Raw genomic sequence first — 22276 nt, 5'->3', positions numbered from 1 at the left:
TCTAGTTGCTCAACTGTCTTAGGTCTTTTTTGTCGTATCTTCCGTTTTATGATGCGCCAAATGTCTTCTATGGGTGAAAGATCTGGACTGCAGGCTGGCCAGTTCAGTACCCGGACCCTTCTATGCAGCCATGATGCTGTAATTGATGCAGTATGTGGCTTGGCATTGTCATGTTGGAAAATGCAAGGTCTTCTCTGAAAGAGACGTCGTCTGGATGGGAGCATATGTTGCTCTAGAACCTGGATATACCTTTCAGCATTGGTGTCTTTCCAGATGTGTAAGCTGCCCATGCCACACGCAATAATGCAACCCCATACCATCAGAGATGCAGGCTTCTGAACTGAGCACTGATAACAACTTGGGTCGTCCTTCTCTTTAGTCCGAATGACACGGCGTCCCCGATTTCCATAAAGAACTTCAAATTTTGATTCGTCTGACCACAGAACAGTTTTCCACTTTGCCACAGTCCACTTTAAATGAGCCTTGGCCCAGAGAAGACGTCTGCGCTTCTGGATCATGTTTAGATACGGCTTCTTCTTTGAACGATAGAGTTTTAGCTGGCAACGGCAGATGGCACGGTGAATTGTGTTCACAGATAATGTTCTCTGGAAATATTCCTGAGCCCATTTTGTGATTTCCAATACAGAAGCATGCCTGTATGTGATGCAGTGCCGTCTAAGGGCCCGAAGATCACGGGCACCCAGTATGGTTTTCTGGCCTTGACCCTTACGCACAGATTCTTCCAGATTCTCTGAATCTTTTGATATGCACTGTAGATGATATGTTCAAACTCTGCAATTTTACACTGTCGAACTCCTTTCTGATATTGCTCCACTATTTGTCGGCGCAGAATTAGGGGGATTGGTGATCCTCTTCCCATCTTTACTTCTGAGAGCCACTGCCACTCCAAGATGCTCTTTTTATACCCAGTCATGTCATGACCTATTGCCAATTGACCTAATGAGTTGCAATGTGGTCCTCCAGGTGTTCCTTTTAGCTTTTCCAGCCTCTTATTGCCCCTGTCCCAACTTTTTTGAGATGTGTTGCTGTCATGAAATTTCAAATGAGCCAATATTTGGCATGAAATTTCAAAATGTCTCACTTTCAACATTTGATATGTTGTCTATGTTCTATTGTGAATACAATATCAGTTTGAGATTTGTAAATTATTGCATTCCATTTTTGTTTACAATTTGTACTTTGTCCCAACTTTTTTGGAATTGGGGTTGTACATCGAAATCAACAAAAGAATGGCTTCACCAGAAGAAAATTAGTTTTGGAACGGCCCAGCCAGAACCCAGACCTAAATCCAACTGAAAATCTGTGGGGTGACCTGAAGAGGGCTGTGCACAAGAGATGCCCTCGCAATCTGACAGATTTGGAGCGCTTTTGCAAGGAAGAGTGGGCAAATATTGCCAAGTCTAGATGTGGCAGGGTGATCAACCCCAGAAGACTGAATGCTGTAATTAAATCAAAAGGTGCTTCAACAAAGTATTAGTTTAAGGGTGTGCACACTTATGCAACCAGCTTATTGTACGTGTTTTTATTTTATTTCCCCCTATCAGATTTGTTTTTTCAATTGAGTTGTACAGGTTATAGGTCACATTAAAGGTGGGAAAAGTTCTGAAAATTATTTATCGTGGTCTCATTTTTTTTTAAACATCAGAAAAAACTGATCATTTTAACAGGGTGTGTACACTTTTTTTTTTTTTTTTTTTTTTTTTTTTTAAATATCCACTGTACCTGTTACATGAGTTATGAGCTCCCCTGGGGATTAAGCCTATTTTTCAGATTTTGTTTGTTGTGATTTAAGATATGGTAGTTTGAAAAAGCAAAATGAAATGGCTCACTTGGTATGCAGGTAGCAAGCAGCTGCTAGCATGCTAATAGCTACTGTGCTAACAGTGTGCTGGAATATTTTGTCACAGGAAAACACGCTAAACTGTGGGAAGGACCTCCAGTGACCCAGAACCTGGCTGGGACTGAGGTGTTGCCTCAAGGCTGTATCTGTCCAGGATAGAGGTGTTAGGATATCGGCTAACACTCCTCACTTACCCCGCTTCACAACCTGTGTTTTCTCTCCCCCCCCCCCCCCCCCCCCCCCAACTGTCCCTCTGAGTTACATGTCGGTTCTGGGATCGAGATGCTGACCTCTTCTGCTCCTCAGACTTGCCTGATCTATCCTGGTACCCCGTGTCTTGGAGTCTCATCACATCGCTCCTGTGGAGGGCGGCCCCATGTGGAAAGTTGGGGGTCGTGCCTGGAGGACACTCTGGACTCTTGCAGTGGTGCTTTTGTGGCTGGGGACTGCAGTTGACTTGCTGACTTTGGGACTACGGTTGTCGAACGGTTTTGCGCTCGGGTTTCCGTCGGTGGGGGGTTTATAGCATCAACGAAGCTGACTTTGTTAGAACTGTTAATGTTAGTCGTCATGTCTGTTGCCCAAATGAGGATGGGTTCCCTTTTGAGTCTGGTTCCTCTCGAGGTTTCTTCATGTCGTCTGGGGGAGTTTTTCCTTGCCACCGTCGCCACAGGCTTGCTCATTGGGGATAGATTAGGGATAAAATTAACTCATTTTAAGTTCAAATTCTGTAAAGCTGCTTTGCGACAATGTTTATTGTTAAAAGCGCTATACAAATAAACTTGATTTGACTTAAATATATTGTCATTATTTGCTGTTTTGTCTCCATATTATTTCTAATGTAGTTTCATGAATGCTGATTTATTTTGTGTTGGCCGGGAGACACATTTTGCTGTTTCAACCTTCTCAAAGAAAAGTGGAACAGGGGGTTTATTCTTCATTTAAAAAAGTTAAAGTAAAAAAAAAGTTTATGTAAAATCCCACCAAGTCAACACATTTTTGGCATCAAAACAATTATTTGAATTTCCTGAAATGAAACATGAAATTCCATATTTTATAGAAACCATATTTCCCCCAACTCGGAGCATTTCTTATGCTGGCTGTTGAAACCAGATTACACTTATTGACTGCTCTTACATCTTTTAAACTCTCAAAGTCAAACAATTCTCACACAATTGTACACATTTTGGCATCAGATTAATCAGACATCTATCCCTGATCCGAACCATATAATTAGCTCAGCAACTTTGAATATTTTCACTTTTTGAAGTTTTGTTTAACTATAACAGCATATATTAGATTTCTTCTCATCGATTTCACACTCGTCATATTTACTCAGTCAAAAAGAGACAAATTTCAGGTTAAATTACGCACACTCGCTGGCCATTTTAATAGGAAGAAACTTGTTCTTGATTCTAAGATTCCTCTTCTTGGCTGGCAGGAGTGGAACCCAATGGGGTCTTCCGCTGATGCATGCTGAGCTGCGTTTCTGCTCACCACATTTGTAAAGAGTTGCTAGGAGTTACTATATCCTTCCTGGCAGCTCGAACCAAATCTGGCCATTTTCCTCTGACCTCTCATCAAGAAGGCGTTTGTTTCCACCCACAGAAATGTCACTCACTCAATGCTTTTCGTACCAGTCTGTGTAAACTCTGTTAGACTGTGTGTGAAAACTCTAGGAGATCAGCAGTTTCTGAAGTACTCAAACCAAACACCCATGTCACAGTGAAAGTAAGTCACACTTTGAGATCACAATTTTTCCCATCCTGATGTTTGAAGTGAAGATTAACTGAAGCGCTTGATTTGGATCTGCATGATTTGATGCATCGTGCTGCTGTCAAGGGATTGGCTGATTAGAGAATTGCATGATGGGTGTTCCTAATAAAGTGGCCAGTGAGGTGCCTGCATGGGTTTCCGCCCAGAGTCCAAAGACATGCAGATTAGGCGACTATAAATTGCCCATAGGCTGTGTGTGTTAGCCTTGAGATGGACTAGTGTTCTGTCCAGAGTGTGGTCCACCTCTTGCCCAATGTCAGCTGGGCTTACCCATGACCCATAAAATGACCAGGTGGGTCTCCAGAAGCGACCCATGTCATTAGCTACTGTAAGTGACTTTGTGAACATTTTTCGAGCTTTGAGAGCTTATTTAAAGCATTGCGCTTCAGAATTTCGCAATATGGATGGAGAAAAGGGACAAATTGATCATTTTTCCTCATACCGGAAATATCAAAAGGGAAAAGGGACAAACTCGCATAGGGTTAAATGGAACATTAGGCATGTAATAGATTGTAAGTGTAGAACTGACATGTCTGGATTTGTGATGCTGAAAATTTTCCATCAGAAGATACTCAGTTTCTCGAGTCCACTTTACACACTCCATGTATAATTTTTATATCATATTTAACACTGACTGATCAATATTATAATAGCAGTGTGTTGTCTGCCTCTGTGTGCCAGAATGTCATTTGGCCATTGGTATTAGAGACTCGATGTCCTGTGTGGTGTTTTTTTTTTTTAAGATATGTATTTCTCATCCAACAGATGGTATGAAAGTCAACCCATTCTTTCATAGGGTGAAGTGTGGCGATAAGGCAGAACAGCAGGCCCAAGATGTCAGGCGAGATCTCAGACAGGCTCCGTTGCTAAGGCCTCATTCTCATCTCGTTATCTCTAGCCGCTTTATCCTGTTCTACAGGGTCGCAGGCAAGCTGGAGCCTATCCCAGCTGACTACGGGCGAAAGGCGGGGTACACCCTGGACAAGTCTCCAGGTCATCACAGGGCTGACACACAGACAACCATTCACATTCACACCTACGCTCAATTTAGTCACCAGTTAACCTAACCTGCATGTCTTTGGACTGTGGGGGAAACCGAAGCACCCGGAGGAAACCCACGCGGACACGGGGAGAACACGCAAACTCCACACAGAAAGGCCCTCGCCGGCCACGGGGCTCAAACCCAGACCTTCTTGCTGTGAGGCGACAGCGCTAACACTACACCACCGTGCCGCCCCGTTGCTAAGGCCGAATTAGAAATTAGTAAAGTACACGAATATACCTAGTTCTCCTCCCTTTTTTTTTTTCATTTTTACCTTTCAATTTTGGGGGTCCTCCCCCAAAGTGAACAAGCCTTCTGAAGCCCCATTTTGTCCTGTACCTCTCTGTTTAAGCAAGGGGGTTGATGGAGACGGGGGGGACTCCCCCCACACACAAAAATGGGATTTGTGTATTTATCACACTCACCTTTATAGAATGCAGAATAGCGGACCCAAAACATCCAGGTTTTTCCAGTCATGTGATGCGAGATGTCGGTGGTCAAAATGGCGACTGGAAAAACTGGATCTTACTTGGGTCTGCTATTCTGCAGTAGCTCCCAAAGCGTTAGCATCCATGGCTAACTGCTGCTACGGTGCAATCACATTTGTATTTTCTCACAGAAATCCATCTCTAGTTGTTGTTGTTCTTTGTTCTGCTTCTGTCATTATTTAAATGGGTACGAACCATTCAAATAACCTTTACACAAAAACTGGCTCTACAAAACGGTTCTTTATTCCCCAAATCAAGTTCTATTCTCTGTGTGAAGGATTTGTGGCTAATTATTCTCAAGCACAAAATTAGATCACGTTGCTTAATTACTGTAATAAACTGAATAGTTTAATTTGAGAAAGGAAACAACATTGGCAAGACTGAATGAAGTGAGAAGTTGGCAGAGGAGATGGCATGTACAGAGATGGGTAAATTGAGTTAAAAAATAACTCACTTTCAGTTTGGACCATAACGACATTTTAACACCATTGGTGAGCAGCCACATGCTGAGAGTGACTCCACAAGCAAGTTTAATCAATGAGTCTCAGTGAAGCAAAAATAACTAATTCCACTGTGAGCACTCAAGCCTGCTGTTTCAAAATCAGCTAATAGAATAAAAATAAAAGAGGGGGTTGTTTACTTCAGAATGACTGCGCTATAGAGACGAAACTCAGCTCACTGATGACTTACTGGGAAAAAAAACAGCTTTCTTTAAGAAATCCAAATAGTACAACAGACATGGGGACTCCCTCCAATTCAAGGAGAACCTGCTCCCTAAATAGAGCCCAGCCCCTTGAGAGTGCCCCTAGAGTGTGTTCTTGGCAATGGCATTGAGAGTGCGCACTTTGCCCACGTCGGCCACCTTGAGCGAATACTCGGGTGCTGTGAGGGAGGCGCCCATGCTCACGCTGGAGTTCCTGTTGAGAAGAAGGAACACGACATGAGAAGGCATGGCAAGATACGACCTGAACAAGAATTCCTTCATTCGTAACAAAGCCTTACCTGAATTTCATGGCAGAGTCTTTAGTGGAACGTGCTGAGCAGTGGAACTCCTGGGCGCCAGAACCTTCGAGTATCCTCTGTAGGTTACGCTCGGTGATGCCTCCACCTGCAGCGAAAGATTCAACAACTGTGTCTGTTTTATGGACATTTTTCATACAAAACTGTGTCTGTGAAGGTTCTCAGTCATCCAGGTCATCGTAATCCATAGGTGCTAAAGGCGGCAACTGGACTTGCTTGAAATCCTTGAAGATGTTTCACCTCTAGTCCGAAAGGCTTCTTCAGTTCTGTCTGACTAGTGGGGAGTTCCAGGTATTTATCCTCTAGTGGATCAAAAGCAACCCTAAGGAGAGTTGTTGAGGTCACATGGGTCGTTGACCTTCTCAGGAGGCTGGGTGTGAACGGTGAACAGAGGAGGTGGGCTGAGACACCACTTATCAGCCACCTACAATGCAGTCCTTGGCACACTTCTCAGAAAACTGAATACACATCCACACCAAAACTCAGCTGACTTCAATGACTCACATGATGGCAGAGAGAGCCAAAGATCACCCTAACGACCCTCTAGGCTGCGAACACCGTTCACACCCGGCCTCCAGTGATCCTAACACCTACAGGATGTCTGAGAGGGTCAATGACCCAGGTGACCACAACGACTCTCCTTAGGGTTGCTTTTGGTCCACCAGAGGATAAATACCTGGAACTCCCCACAAGTCAGACAGAACTGAAGAAGCCTTTCAGGCTAGAGGTGAAACGTCTTCAAGGATTTCAAGCAAGTCCAGTTGCCTTCTTTAGTGCCTACGGTTCATACAAAACTGTTGCAGTGTCTTGTGTTTAAGGTACAATAGTTCATCGCCCTGTGTGACCATAAAAATAGTATAAAAGTGATAAAATGTTTATCGTGACAGTCTTAGCTTGTCATGCTATTTGGACTTGTATACACTCACTGGCCACTTTAACAGGAATAACTATACCCCTGCTCATGCAATTATCCATTCTGGCAATCAGATGGCAACAGCACAGTGCATAAAACCATATAAACCGTAAACACAACAATCTATAGACTTTCCACAGAATGATAGGAAAAACAATACCATCTAGTGAGTTCTGTCGATGGAAACATCTTTTTAATGGGAGAAGTCAAAGGACGATGGATAGACTAACTTAGAGGTGGCACTAATTCAAATAATCACTCTGTACAACCGTGATAACTAGAAAAGCATCTCAAAATCCACAATATGCCGAACTTTTGAAGTGGATGGGCTATAACAGCAGATCACCACATTAAGTTCCACTCCTAGGATTAAAAAACAGGAATTAAGAGACCACTGTGGGCGTAGTTTCACTGAAACTGGATACCTGAAAGGTGGAAAAATGTGGCCTGGTATTTTTCCAATCTGTCCAGTTTCAAATACAGCCTTGTTTCATTATGCCTGTGTGACCTTGGAAAAAAATAATACTGAAAGTGCCTGTAGCAGGCTTGTAGTACTCGAGTCCAGGACTTGTGCCCTAATTTTAAGGACTCGTGATTTGACTTGGACTTGAGCACTGATGACTCGGACTCGTGCATTAACTAAATTCGGACTTGTAAATTGGACACGAGGACTCAGATTTTTTCTTTATTATTTGTAACATGCCATAATAATTTGGCATAAGATACAGTGGTGCTTGAAAGTTTGTGAACCCTTTAGAATTTTCTATATTTCTGCATAAATATGACTTAAAACATCAGATTTTCACACAAGTCCTAAAAGTAGATAAAGAGAACCCAGTTAAACAAATGAGACAAAAATATTACACTTGGTCATTTATTTATTGAGGAAAATGATCCAATATTACATATCTGTGAGTGGCAAAAGTATGTGAACCTTTGCTTTTAGTATCTGGTGTGACCCCCTTGTGCAGCAATAACTGCAACTAAATGTTTCCGGTAACTGTTGATCAGTCCTGCACACCGGCTTGGAGGAACTTTAGCCCATTCCTCCGTACAGAACAGCTTCAACTCTGGGATGTTGGTGGGTTTCCTCACATGAACTGCTCGCTTCAGGTCCTTCCACAACATTTCCATTGGATTAAGGTCAGGACTTTGACTTGGCCATTCCAAAACATTCATTTTATTCTTCTTTAACCATTCTTTGGTAGAACGACTTGTGTGCTTAGGGTCGTTGTCTTGCTGCATGACCCACCTTCTCTTGAGATTCAGTTCATGGACGGATGTCCTGACATTTTCCTTTAGAATTCTCTGGTATGATTCAGAATTCATTGTTCCATCAATGATGGCAAGCCGTCCTGACCCAGATGCAGCAAAACAGGCCCAAACCATGATACTACCACCACCATGTTTCACAGATGGGATAAGGTTCTTATGCTGGAATGCAATGTTTTCCTTTCTCCAAACATAACGCTTCTCATTTAAACCAAAAAGTTTTATTTTGGTCTCATCCATCCACAAAACATTTTTCCAATAGCCTTCTGGCTTGGCCACGTGATCTTCAACAAACTGCAGACGAGCAGCAATGTTCTTTTTGGAGAGCAGTGGCTTTCTCCTTGCGACCCTGCCATGCACACCATTGTTGTTCAGTGTTCTCCTGATGGTGGACTCATGAACATTAGCCAATGTGAGAGAGGCCTTCAGTTGCTTAGAAGTTACCCTGGGGTCCTTTGTGACCTCGCCAACTATTACACACCTTGATCTTGGAGTGATCTTTGTTGGTCGACCACTTCTGGGGAGGATAACAATGGTCTTGAATTGCCTCCATTTGTACACAATCTGTCTGACTGTGGATTGGGGGAGTCCAAACTCTTTAGAGATGGTTTTGTAACCTTTTCCAGCCTGATGGGCATCAACAACGCTTTTTCTGAGGTCCTCAGAAATCTCCTTTGTTCGTGCCATGATACACTTCCACAAACGTGTTGTGAAGATCAGACTTTGATAGATCCCTGTTCTTTAAATAAAACAGGGTGCCCACTCACACCTGATTGTCATCCCATTGATTGGAAACACCTGACTCTAATTTCACCTTCAAATTAACTGCTAATCCTAGAGGTTCACATACTTTTGCCACTCACAGATATGTAATATTGGATCATTTTCCTCAATAAATAAATGACCAAGTATAATTTTCCCATTTGTTTAACTGGGTTCTCTTTATCTACTTTTAGGACTTGTGTGAAAATCTGATGATGTTTTAGGTCATATTTATGCAGAAATATAGAAAATTATAAAGGGTTCACAAACTTTCAAGCACCACTGTATTTATATCGCCATTTGTTTTTGCACTAATTTAGTACAAGTGTGTCAAGCGGACTCTCTCGAACGCGCTGTAAACGGCTTCACATAAAGTAGGCATATCAGATGCTCATTTAAGTTTCCAAATCTGTCACTGCTTAACTCTTGAATATTTTCTAGCATGAATACCATCATTAAAAAGCTTATAATCTCTGCTTTCCAAATACATTTCTCATGAAGATCTGTTCAGTACTTTGAGAGTAACGGCAGGTTGAAGTTGGTACAAGAGTAGACTCTCTGCTCGCGGATGTTGGGAAACTGCCAGTGCTTTTTGAGTTACGGGAAAGTGGTCAGGCTCTCTTTCTCTCTTCTGATCGGTTCCTGACTGGATTACTCGTGAATATCAATCAGATAACTTTTAAAGGGATGTTCTCTCGCTCTCACTGTTTCTGATGACGTATTCAGCAAAAGTTTCCATCTGCCAGTTTTGATATGATTCATGGGAGACTTTGAAGTGAGTTTTCATAGCTTTACCTACTTTTTTTTTTTTTTTTTCAAATCTAGAGATGAAAGTGGAGCAAAGAAAAAAACCCTGAACGTCAAACTAAGATATGGGGGGGGGGGGCTACGTCCCCCGAAAATATTTTAATAACACAACACACAAAACCCTGCATTCTAGTGCATTTTAGTACTTATTTTCACTAAAACAAGTTATAACTTTTAAGCCTTTTTATTTCATGTACATTAATGATTAACATGTCAAAAATATCAAATTTAATTCCCCGAGTTAATGAGTAATTTTCAGGAGTGCATTTAGAAAACGTGGTGATTTTCCTGCTACACAGTTCATTACTTTGAAAAATATCAGACAGTTGAAGGTAAACTCAGCAAAATCCCAAAACAGTGCTGTTAAAAAGTAAAGGTCTGTTAGACTTTCTAAAGCTTTCAGGTTTCAATGTTGGGGACATTGAGCCTCGTTTATCAATCTTTTAGTAGAGTTGTGCGTTTGCAGAAGCTAAAGTGAACTAAACATTTCCAATTCATATTTATGTGAATTGAAGCCAATTGTTTACATTAGTTCGTATTGTCTGTAAATTTAAACACCAATGAATACCACATTTCTCATGTAAATCAGGGGCATAGGGTGTGTGTGTGTGTGTGTGTCAGTCACACACTGACTGGCAGACTGAGTACATTATGTAACAAAAAATAATTACCATTGCTAGTTTTAGGCAGCTTAGAAACCGGCTCTTCCATTATTGCTGTTTCTTCCACGTTTTCTTGATGTTGTGTTCTAGAAACGGCACTAAGACTTGGCTTCGAAACCACAAAATGCAACTTTGATTGGGGGGGGGAATATTTTTTTTTATATATATATATATATATATATATATATATATATATATATATATATATATATATATAATATATAATATATAAAAAAAATAATAAATTGTTTACCTCTCTTCACATCGAAAGAAGGAGGAAAGCTTTGCTTGTTTTGACATGGCGAATTATTAACACAAGACAAAATACTCGTAATTCGCAACTAAAAATACTGCAGCTACACTGGCAGCTTGAACATGCTTTCTAGTGCGATCGTGTTGCGCTTGCGCAGAACGGTGACAGTCCTGCGCACCTTAGCACGTGCACCTGAAGGCGCGCGCACCTAACGAGCTCCGGCACGCGTGCCGTTAACAAAGAACACCTGTCTTTAATCAATGAACTATGTTTGGGCTATTTAAGGACCGCGCCCAGGCAAGGACGATGCGAAGTATTATGCCGCGTCTAGGAACGCGAAAAATCCGAAAATAAATTTTTCTATTTGGAAAACCGGAGATTTTCAAAAGTTTTGTCAAATATCCGGATTTCCGGGTCATTAGCGGAAAAAATCCGGAGGAAAATCTAAAAATCCGGAATTCTGGGAAAATCCGGAACACTTTCATGACTACAAATCAAACTGATTCATGTAAATAAATAACTATTTTCAAATATAACTGTAGTTGTTTTGATGAAAAATATTGAGATCTTAGTGGTCGAAATGATTTTATTTTTTCTTAAACCGGAAGTCAGAAACGCGAGTGTCAATTTCAATTCAATGAAATGGAAATGTTTACTGGCTGTGGATCACAGTTTTTTCGAGGTTATCCTTGAAAGCTATGAATATTAATCGAAATAATTTTTATTTTTTTCGCGGTGCAGTTTCCATGAAATCATGCGCTCTGATTGGCTGGCGAGCGGGTCCGTATTCTATGGTACGGACCCCAGTTATGGACCTCTGGCAACTCGCTTGTTCACAACAAAAACATAGTAGAATTTTTTGTCAACTTTTTTTTTTTTAAATTTTTTTTAATCCAGCCACTGGGGGTGCATAAGCGTACTCTTGGTGCTGGTCCCAAGCCCAGATAAATTAGAGAGGGTTGCGTCAGGAAGGTCATCCGGCGTAAAACTGTGCCAAATCTAACATGCGGAATGAAAAGAGAAATACCATACCGGATCGGTCGGGGCCCAGGCTAACAACGACCGCCTCTGATACTGTTGGTCAACAGGGTGCCGGTGGAAAGTGTGCTACTGCTGCACCAAAACGGAGAAGGAGAAAGAGAGTGGGGAGGCGTGTTGGGAGAGAGCGTGAAAGATGGAAGGGAAGGAGCTTAGAATTGAGGGTAGGAACACTGAATGTGGGAACACTGAGTGGCAGGGCGAGAGAGTTAGCAGGTATGATGGAAAGAAGGAAGTTGGACATTTTGTGTGTGCAGGAGACGAGGTGGAAAGGAAGCAAGGCCAAGAACACTGGAGATGGATGCAAGTTGTTTTATTATGGAGTCGATGGAAAGAGAAATGGTGTTGGTATTGTTTTGAGGGGAGAGTTGATCAATAGTGTGACTGATGTGAAGAGGGTGTCAGAGTGATAGGCATGAAGTTGGAGATTCAAGGAGTGATAATCAATGTTGTGTGTGCGTACGCCCGACAGGTTGGATGTGAGAATGAAGAGAGAGAGCCTTTCTGGGAAAAGATGGATGAAGTGGTAGAAAGTATACTAGAGCCCTGCACTCCCGCGGGACCCGACGCAAAGCAGTGCGGCGCGGGACAAATTTTGAAAGCTCATTGCGGGCGCGGGCGGGAGGGGGAGTGCACAATGTGGGAGCGGGCGGGAGAGGTGATAAGCTGCAGTCCCGCTAACTAAAAACATGTTTAAAATAAAATTTATAAATAATTTATGTCTATCATATATAATCCGTGTATAATCTGAGGAGCTGGTTGTGGTTGCGCAACACTTCATATGAGAGGAGAATGAAATCGCGGTTGAAATCATAACACCACAGACTCGGAAGTGGGAGTGCAAGTGCGCAAAGCGAGAGCTGTCAATCATGAGCGCATGCAGCGCTCAACTTGGAATGTGTCAGCAGAATGTCAGTCTAAACAATAAACTTACAATAAACCTAACAATGCCACCTATAAATACACATGTAGATCTACATAACGTTATCTGTGCCATCTCACAGCAGTTTGCTTAGCTATTTTTAATCAGGGCAAATAGCCTTATAGCCAAAACTAGTATATGATGCTTTAATTTATGGAGATGCCTTTTGTTTACACGTGATTTCCAAATGAGGGGTATTGCAATTTTATATTAGTCTAAACGAACATCTACACCAAGTTGCAAGCATCAGGGGAAGATTATGGACGCACCAAATTTAGCTTAACGGTCATTTAATGGTGAAATGCCGTTCGCACTGTCAGCCAACTTCGGGTTGTTTCTCTGAATTCCGACAATAAACGAGACCATCCAAACACATCTGAAAACATCGTGGTTTGAACTGTGTTGGTTCAAATCAACTTGGTTCAGACCAAGTTGGTACTACAGCTTTGGGAAACAGTCGTTTTTTGGATGTTAGTTAGTTCAAACTTGCATCGTACCATATTGGTTTAATGCTAACTTGGTTGGTTGGTTGTTTGGGAAATGCACCCCTGAACGTGAGCTGTAGATATTTATGCTCAAATCCACTCAAAGTAGGGGGCGGGGCACCATCACACTGTATCTTTAAATTATATTAATTTCTTATAGGCCTACTTGTATTTCCTAGAATGTAAATGTGAGGAGTGACATAAGCTATGTGCAATGTACAATATTCTTAATATCCACTGTAGATTTTGGTAGGTGTGTTGGGTATCTCTGTAAAGTCTCAGCTGCGCATGCTGCCTGGCAACACGCACCCTCGCTACGTGCGCTAGGTGAAGGATCGGTCAGTGGAGAGCTCAGCTAAGCTCAGCATGTTTAATTCCCCAAGCCAATGACAAGAACTTTCGTGAGAAATAACGTGAACATCTGGAACATGCGGGATTTGCGGGCGGGAGCGGGACAAAATATGGCAGGTGTGGGCGGGAGCGGGACTGAAAATCATAATTCTTTACGGGAGCGGGACTGAAAATTCTGTCCCACGCAGACCTCTAAAGTATACCGAGGGAGGAGTGCGTGCTGATAGGAACAGATTTCAATGGACATGTTGGTGAGGGAAACGGAGGAGATGAGGACGTGATGGGCAGATATGGTGTAAGAGAGAGAAACGTGGAAGGGCAAATGGTGGTTGATTTTTCAAAGAGGATGAATTTGGCAATAGTCAATACATACTTCGAGAAGAGAGAGCAGCACAGGGTGACATTTAAGAGTGGAGGAAGACCTACACAGTTGGACTACATACTCTGCAGAAGGGGTAACCTGAAGGAGATTGGAGACTGTAAAGTGATGGCAGGGCAGAGTGTAGCGAGACAACATCAAGTGGTCGTGTGCAGGATGAGCTTGAAAGCAAAAAAGAGGAAGTGTGAAATAGTGGAGCCGAAGATGAAGTGGTGGAAACTAAGAGGTTGAACATCAGAAGGAGTTTAGGGAAGAAATGAGACGAGCATTGAGTGGTCATGGAAGTCTGCCAGAAGATTGGAATACTACTGCTGTACTAGTAAGAGAGGTGGCAAGGAAGGTGCTAGGGTGGTCATCGGGAAGGAAGACAAGGAGACATGGTGGTGGAACAAAGTGCAGGAAATTATAAAAGAGAAGAGGCTAGCAAAGAAGAATTGGGACGATCAGAGAGACGAGGAAAGCAGGCGGTTATACAGAGAGACGAGACAGAAGGCAAAAAGAGCAGTAGCAAAGGTGAAAGCAGATGCATACCAGGAGTTGTACGAAAGACTGGAGACCAAAGAAGGAGAGAAAGATCTGTACAGACTAGCTAGGCAGAGAAACAGGGAAGCAAGGGATGGACAGCAGGTAAGAGCGATGAAAGATGTAAATGGAAATGCGCTGACAGTGTATTAAGAAGGTGGAAAGGATTTATTAAATGAGGAGAATCCAAGACAGAAAAGGTCCGATTCGTTGGAGACAGCAAATCAGGAAGTAGAGTTGGTTAGTAAGGATGAGGTGAGGGCAGCCATGAAAAGAACGAAGACTGGGAAAGCAGTCGGACCAGATGGTATCCCGATTGAGGCTTGGAGATGTTTGGGTGAGACGGCTGTGGAGTTCCTAATGAGATTGTTTAATAAGATCCTAGAGAATGAAAAAATGCCGAATGAATGGAGAAAGTGTGCTAGGCCCAATATACAAGAATAAGGGAGATGCACAGAGCTGCAGTAATTACAGAGGGATAAAACTGATGAGCCACACCATGAAGCTATGGGAAAGGGTATTGGAGGCGAGACTGAAGAGAGGTAGCAATCTGTGAACAGCAGTACGGGTTTATGCCAAGGAAGAGCACGTTGGATGCAATTTTTGCTTTAAGAATGTTAATGGAGAAGTACAGAGAAGGCCAGAGAAAGCTACATTGTGTGTTTTGTAGACCTGGAGAAGGCATACGATAGAGTGCCAAGAGATGAGTTATGGTATTGTATGAGAAAGTTTGGAGTGAATGAGAAGTATATCAGAGTGGTGCAAGACATGTACGAGAACAGTGAAACAGCAGTGAGGTGTGCAGTTGGAACAACTGAATGGTTCAAGGTGAAGATGGGACTCCATCAAGGATCTGCTTTGTGTCCTTTCGTTTGCCGTAGTGATGGATAGCTTGACGGACGAAGTGAGGCAAGAGTCACCATGGAATATCATGTTTGCAGATGATATGATATGTGGTGAAAGTAGAAAGGAGGTTGAGTTGGGTTTGGAGAGATGGAGGGATGCATTGGAACGAAGAGGAATGAAGGTGAGCAGGAGCAAAACAGAATACATGTGCATCAGTGAGAACGGGGATGAGAGTATAGTGAAGATGCAAGGAGTAGACGTAAAGAAAGTTGGTGAATTCAAGTACCTGGGGTCAACTGTGCAGGAAAATGGGGGCTGCGATAGTGAAATGAGAAAGAGAGTGCAGGCAGGGTGGAGCAGTTGGAGAAGGATTTCGGGAGTCATTTGTGATCAGAAAGTCCCAGCAAAAGTGAAAGGTAAGATGTATAAGATGGTAGTGAGACCAGCTGTGATGTACGGATTGGAGACCGTACCCTTAACGAAGAGACAGGAGGCAAAGTTGGAGGTGGCGGAGTTGAGGATGTTAAGGTTTGCGATGGGAGTGATGAGGTTGGACAGGATAAGGAACGAGCACATCAGAGGGACAGCACATGTGGAGAGCTTGGGAATGAAGCTAAGAGAGATGAGACTGAGATGGTACGGGCACATCCTGAGAAGAGATGCAGAGCATGTGGGAAGGAGAATGTTGAGGATGGGCTGCCAGGCAAACGAAAACGAGGAAGCCAAAGAGGAGATACATGGATGTGGTGAGAGAGGACATGAAAGTGGCAGGTGTGGTAGAGAAGGATGCGGAAGACAGGGAGCAATGGAGACGAAAGATCCGCTGTGGCGACCCCTAATAGGGAGCAGCCAAAAGAAGATGATTTATCTTTTTTTAATAAGATTTTTTTATAAGATTATCAAAAATCTTATACATTTTTGCCAGAATTTCTCAGGAGAATAGCATTAATTTTACAGCATGGATAGCGATAATGACAGTGTTCACAGTGAAAGCAAGTTTTACTACCCTGAGGAAGAAGAAATAAAACAGTTCAGGAGAAAGCTAAAAACCTCTAACTGTTACTAACGCCGAGCAAAAACATGGCTGAATCCTGAATTACTCAATTTTGTATAAATAGGGGACGACATAGGCGGCAAAATGTAGTTTTTTTTCCTGCCATGGAAGGGCACTTGTATACCGAGGAGGAAGCCATTTGCATTACAGCCGTGAATGAGGATTCAAAATAGTGGCTCAGCTCGGTTTTCCCTTTCGGGCGCTCTCGTTTTCTGTTAGAATTTGGTAAAGAAAAAAATAAATATATTATTTACCAGCTTAAGGTCGGTCCGTATGGTGAAATACCGTGACCTCGGCCTTGAATACTGACCTCAGCCCAGAGGGCCTCGCTCAGTACTTTCAAGACCTCGGTCACGGTATTTCACTATACGGACATCCCAGCTGGTAAATAACATATATTTATATTCTTACATATAAACACTAGTAGGCCCTACTTTTGAGAAATACAAAGCCCGACAGAGCACAAAGAGGATGTTAGAAATAATCTTTTATTACTGTTTTATTCTGATAGAGAACAGTAGATGTGAATGACATTCAATACTTATTTCTGAATATTTTATCATTAACATTGATTTCTCCTTCTTTGTGATGTATAAATGAGAGTTAAGATCAGCTTTATACTGCCCAAATAAAACCATTTGGTGAAACTTTGAAGGAGCGTGTACCGATTTAGCACTTAATTAATTAGCATAATTAATACTAATTAAATACTAATGTGCATAATTTGTTTTTACTAATTTTTAAACTTTGTATTAAGTATACAACCATCTATGTACCTGCCAATTTCCATGTAAATATATTGAAAAAAAGTTAAGAAAAATTCTCATTCGTTAATGAGGCCCATTTTGGACCGTGTGATCCAAATACATAATATTACGGCAGTTTTCTAAAAATCAAGCCGTTTTTTCAATCTTTGATTTGTAAAATCTCAAGAACGGATGAACATATTTTAATTCTGTAAAAAGTATTTTGTTGTGCATTAAATTCTGAATTCACTGAGTGGTTTTAAGCTATTTGGATTGAATTTTCACCTGATATGCCAACATAAAGGCAGCAACAGCCACTGTCAAATGGTGCAGTTGGAGTCTAGTTCTTGGACTTGACTTGAAAGTTTCTTTAATGACTTCAACACCGGGGACTCGAGGTTTAGTGACTCGACTACAACACTGGCCTGTAGTAGGCAGTAGACACCATTCACAGCAGATTCATAGCGAAGCGACCACCACTGCAGCGTACTGTGTGTACAATCTCACACCGTTTAACATGTGTGCTGCGCCTGATGCAAGTCACACTCGTGTTGAAAAACTATTCAGGAGCACGCTGTGTGTTGTGCTGGCAGTAGCGTAACCAGAAATTAACATTAAAGGAGAACGGAAGGCAAATTTATCATCAAAATTCTATTTCTCATTTTATTAAACATAGGAATGCATTTCTGATAGCTATTTTGTCACTGCTATAGCAAGTTAGGAGTGTTTGAAATATGCTCTGTAATATCAGTCCATATGTCAAAGCAATGGCCGTAAACGAGATTCGCTGAGACCTGTGCGAGACATCGTAGGACAGAAGTAAAACGTACAGCGGAAATCAAAGTGACCAACATCTGCCAACGTTGTCAAAAGACGCGCACGCCTTCTTTCAAATGCTGATGTAATCAAGCCGGAAGTTTTGTTTGTTTTGATAGCAATCAGGAAAGTTTGAAAAAAGTAGGAAGTAATCGTCATTTAAACTCGTTTTTGTGCAATATTTTGTTTGGAAAACAGTTTTCAAAGATGGCGGCACTGACACCTGGCTGACACTTCACGTTTTGAAGTCTTGCACAAGTCTCATGAAGATCGCGCGGATAAGCGACGCCTGCCGCGGACCAAATGATCTAAATCCAACATGGCTAAAAATCAAATAGGCCGATAAGTATAATATTTAATTGCAATTAGTTGCCAATACAAGTCACGATAGGTTACTAAAACCGAAAACGTAATTGAATAACACCGTTAATTAATTAAAAAATAAAGCAAGTGTAAAAATGACTTCAGTTCTCCTTTAATGAGAATAAGATCACAACTGCGTTCCTGATCTGTGAAAATGATACCGTTCCGTGTGATGTGCTCATGGAGTTCAGGTGAAGATCAGACAGCAGTAGGAGAGGTGATAGGACAAATCTGTTATTTAATCATTTAAGGCACAATCTACAAACAAACAAACATTCCGTTAGTAACACTGCCATAAAATACCTTAATAACAGTTCCACTGAAAATCATTACCTGAATGTTAATAACGGTGAAAATTATGCCGGATGTTATAAACCCTGTTTTTGCTGTAAACTCCAGCAGGCTACTTCACCAGCTCTCCCCTTTATATCTCTGTGCTTATAGTGTATCTGTCTCACTGGTAGCTTTCAGCCAGAGAGAGAAATAACATGCAATCCCAAATGGGCAATCTGATAGAACAGAATCTGTTCAACAAGCATTAAAAAAAGTATTCATATGCAACAGTAAAGGTGCTGTTTAAACACTATTAAAGCAAAGGTCACAATTCTTACCTGGCATTACAATGATTCTACCTTTTGCCTGCCAGAGAAAGGAGATAAGAGACAGTACACATTATTAAATACTGAAATCACATGGTAACAAAGGAATAAAACACTTGATTACACTATTGGGCTGTGATGCGAAGGGGAATTAGTGCTACCAACCCCGAGTTCATTATTTTCCAATAATGTTAGGGAGAATCCACAAGACAAACTAGTTCTTCTTATTACTCACAGTATCAGTCAAAAATTTGGACACCCCTACTCATTCAGAGGTTTTTTTGTATTTTGACCACAGTCTAGAACAATACTGAAGACCTCAACTTTGAAATAACACATGGAGCACATACAGTATATTTTATATATATTATTTACCAGCTGGGAGGTCCGTATGGTGAAATACCGTGACCGAGGTCTTGAAAGTACTGAGCGAGGCCCTCTGGGCTGAGGTCAGTATTCAAGGCCGAGGTCATGGTATTTCACCATACGGACCGACCTTAAGCTGGTAAATAATTATTTTTTTCTTTACCAAATTCTAACAGAAAACGAGAGCGCCCGGAAGGGAAAACCAAGCCGAGCCGCCATTTTGAATCCTCATTCACGGCTGTAATGCAAATGGCTTCCTCCTCGGTATACAAGTGCACTTCCATGGCAGGGAAAAAAAACTACATTTTGCCGCCTACGTAGTCCCCTATTTATACAAAATTGAGTCATTCAGGATTCAGCCATGTTTTTGCTCGGCGTTAGCAACAGTTACAGGTTTTTAGCTTTCTCCTGAAATGTTTTCTTTTATTTCTTCTTCCTCAGGGTAGTAAAACTCGCTTTCGCTGTGAACACTGATCGCTATCCATGCTGTAAAATTAATGCTATTCTCCTGAGAAATGCTGGCAAACATAAGATTTTTGATAAAAATCTTATAAATAAATCTTATTTAAAAAAAAATGAATGTTGACAAAAATTGCTACTATGCTTGTTGTTGTGAATGAGTGAGTCGCCAGAGGTCCGTATCTGGGGTCTGTATCGTAGGATACGGACCCGCTCGCCAGCCAATCAGAGCAGAGGATTTGATGGAAACCAGACCGCAAAAAAAATAAATGGAATTATGTGATTTAAAAAAAAAAAGGTGTTTATACATGTTTCATATTTTAGATTCTTCAAAGTAGCCAGCGTTTACCTTGATGACGCTTTACACACTATTGACGTTATCTTAACTAGCTTCATGCGGTAGTCACCTGGAATGCTTTTCAATTAAGAGGTGCCGCGTCAAAAGTTAACGACTGCAATTTTTTGCCTTCTTAATGCGTTTGAGATCAAACAGTCCATAGTAAATAATATAAATACAGTAAATAGCCCTATTCCACAACTGTAGTAATCCATATTATGTCAAGAATCGCTCAGCTAAGTAAACAGAAATGACATCCATCATTACTTTAAGACGTGACATGTCCTTTAATGAAGAAAAATAAAGAAACATCATTTAATTCGAAGGCGTGTCCAAACGTTTGACTGATACTCTAAATATAAAACCAGTAGCTCAATTTAAAGCACCACGGCCCTGATCCAGCAGTTTAAAGTGAATTTAATGTCCCTAAACCCCACTTTTTTCCTTGTACAAAGCAGCAATCGTTATGTTGATTGACCATGTGTTCTCAAACCATAGCTGATCCAAAAGGCCGTAAATTGATGGAAAATCAATAATAACGGCCGATTTTCAAGGAACCTGCCAAGACTGAACGGGAAGATCCTGAAGGGGTGTGTGATGTCACACATCTAACAATCCAGGTATCAATCTCGTTCCCGTGCGCAGCAGTGGCTAGACCAGTCTCGATATGGAATCACGTTTTGGAGAGAATTCTGACAGTGACTGGGATTCTTATATGTCGTATGAAGGGGCAGAAGATTATCAAAGATATTCAGAGTAAATGGTTATCTTTTCGAGCCCCCAAGACGAGAAACTGCCAGTTCATGACAGTCCCGCTCACCGCCAACAGCGCACCACCAGCCAGAGAGAACTGGAAACGCAGACTGGTTTCTGGATTTTTATTCTAAGCTGGCCACTGCAAAATATAGGGAAAATATTTGCACGTACCTCAATAAATGCAGAAATATAATCTTTAAAATGTACACTTAGTGTAATTATTGAAAGAAAATATGAAGTGGGCGATAATAGGTCCAAATGTCAGATCAAATGTCATTTATTAAATAAATGGGTTTCTTTTTTGCTACAGTAATTCCCATGTGGTTGTTCTGGTGGTGATGAACACGATGAATCAGATTTACCGTGTTATTAGTAGGCGACACGAAATCTGCCTGCTTCGTTTGCACAAACCTCACCTGCTGTTGCTTTAAATTAGTGTTATTTAAATTAGAGGAGCCTGTTCAGTGACAGAATGCTCCTTCGCAAGTGCAGGACGAACAGACTCAAACTCCTTTGTCCCTCACGCCATCAGACTGTCCAACTCCTCTCTGGGGAGGAAGAGGGGTAACGGGAGGACAGAGGACGGGAAGGAGCAGTAGCCTAGCCTAACAATAAGCAATACCGGACAATGTGCAATATAAAGTGCAATATCTCTCCTGCCGCCGCCACCCCCCCTCCTCTCTTCCCCATATCTTATTCTTTTATATTTGTATATGTAAATACTTAATTTATTTTAATTTATCTAGAAGTTTTCTCTATTTCTTTTCTCTGTTTATCTGTAATGATGCTGCTGGGATCTTAATTTCCCTGAGGGAACCCTGCCAAAGGGATCAATAAGGTTTTATCTAATCTAATCTAGTTCTCGGAAATTCGTGAACTGAATGTCTTGTTATATATGGATTTGAACATCCAAACAACGCAGCACTTTCCCATCGTTATTTTTTTAAGATTCCAACAACAATATCCAATTTCAGTGAGTAAACAAGCACGGAGTCCGATAAACCGAAATGGCCCAGATAACCACGCATGACATCGTGCAGGATTAGCCCTGGGGCGAGGCTGCCTTTTTCCGGGATCCGGAAGGCGCAATTTATCGATAGTTTTGTGCTTGATAATAAAATAAATAATTAATATTATTTCCCCCTGCTTTATTAATTCATTTTGGTCGTTACTAATGATATGTGTTCATTTTAAAGCATTACAATAAGGCATTACATACACTTTAAGGAGTGCAGCTTCGAATGTTCTTTGAAAGATCGTGAGCTTCGGGCTCAAACACAATCGCAGAAAAGTAAAAACCTCCCACTTTACTCATGCAACTATTTTGCACTGAATCAACCATGATACTTAACCGACTGTACTCTAGGTCCGTTTAAAATGT

General features: G+C 41.5%; 1 protein-coding gene across 1 annotated transcript in view; it reads right to left on the bottom strand.

Moving 5' to 3' along the window:
• Positions 1-5493: 5493 nt before the first annotated feature.
• cutc (cutC copper transporter homolog (E. coli)) overlaps positions 5494-22276 on the bottom strand; it is a 47859-nt gene continuing 31076 nt past the window's right edge. Inside the window, exons 7-9 of the mRNA XM_060916911.1 lie at positions 18990-19017; positions 6170-6275; positions 5494-6084 (exon numbers count right to left, since the gene is read on the bottom strand). Of these exons, the coding sequence (XP_060772894.1) occupies positions 5973-6084; positions 6170-6275; positions 18990-19017 (246 nt within the window). The 3' untranslated portion in view covers positions 5494-5972. The remainder of the gene's footprint in view (positions 6085-6169; positions 6276-18989; positions 19018-22276) is intronic.

The sequence above is a fragment of the Neoarius graeffei genome, chromosome 3 (assembly GCF_027579695.1).
Source record: "Neoarius graeffei isolate fNeoGra1 chromosome 3, fNeoGra1.pri, whole genome shotgun sequence".
Taxonomy (NCBI): domain Eukaryota; kingdom Metazoa; phylum Chordata; class Actinopteri; order Siluriformes; family Ariidae; genus Neoarius; species Neoarius graeffei.
Note: the sequence above shows the minus strand (reverse complement) of the source record. Positions and strands in the feature narration are given on the sequence as shown.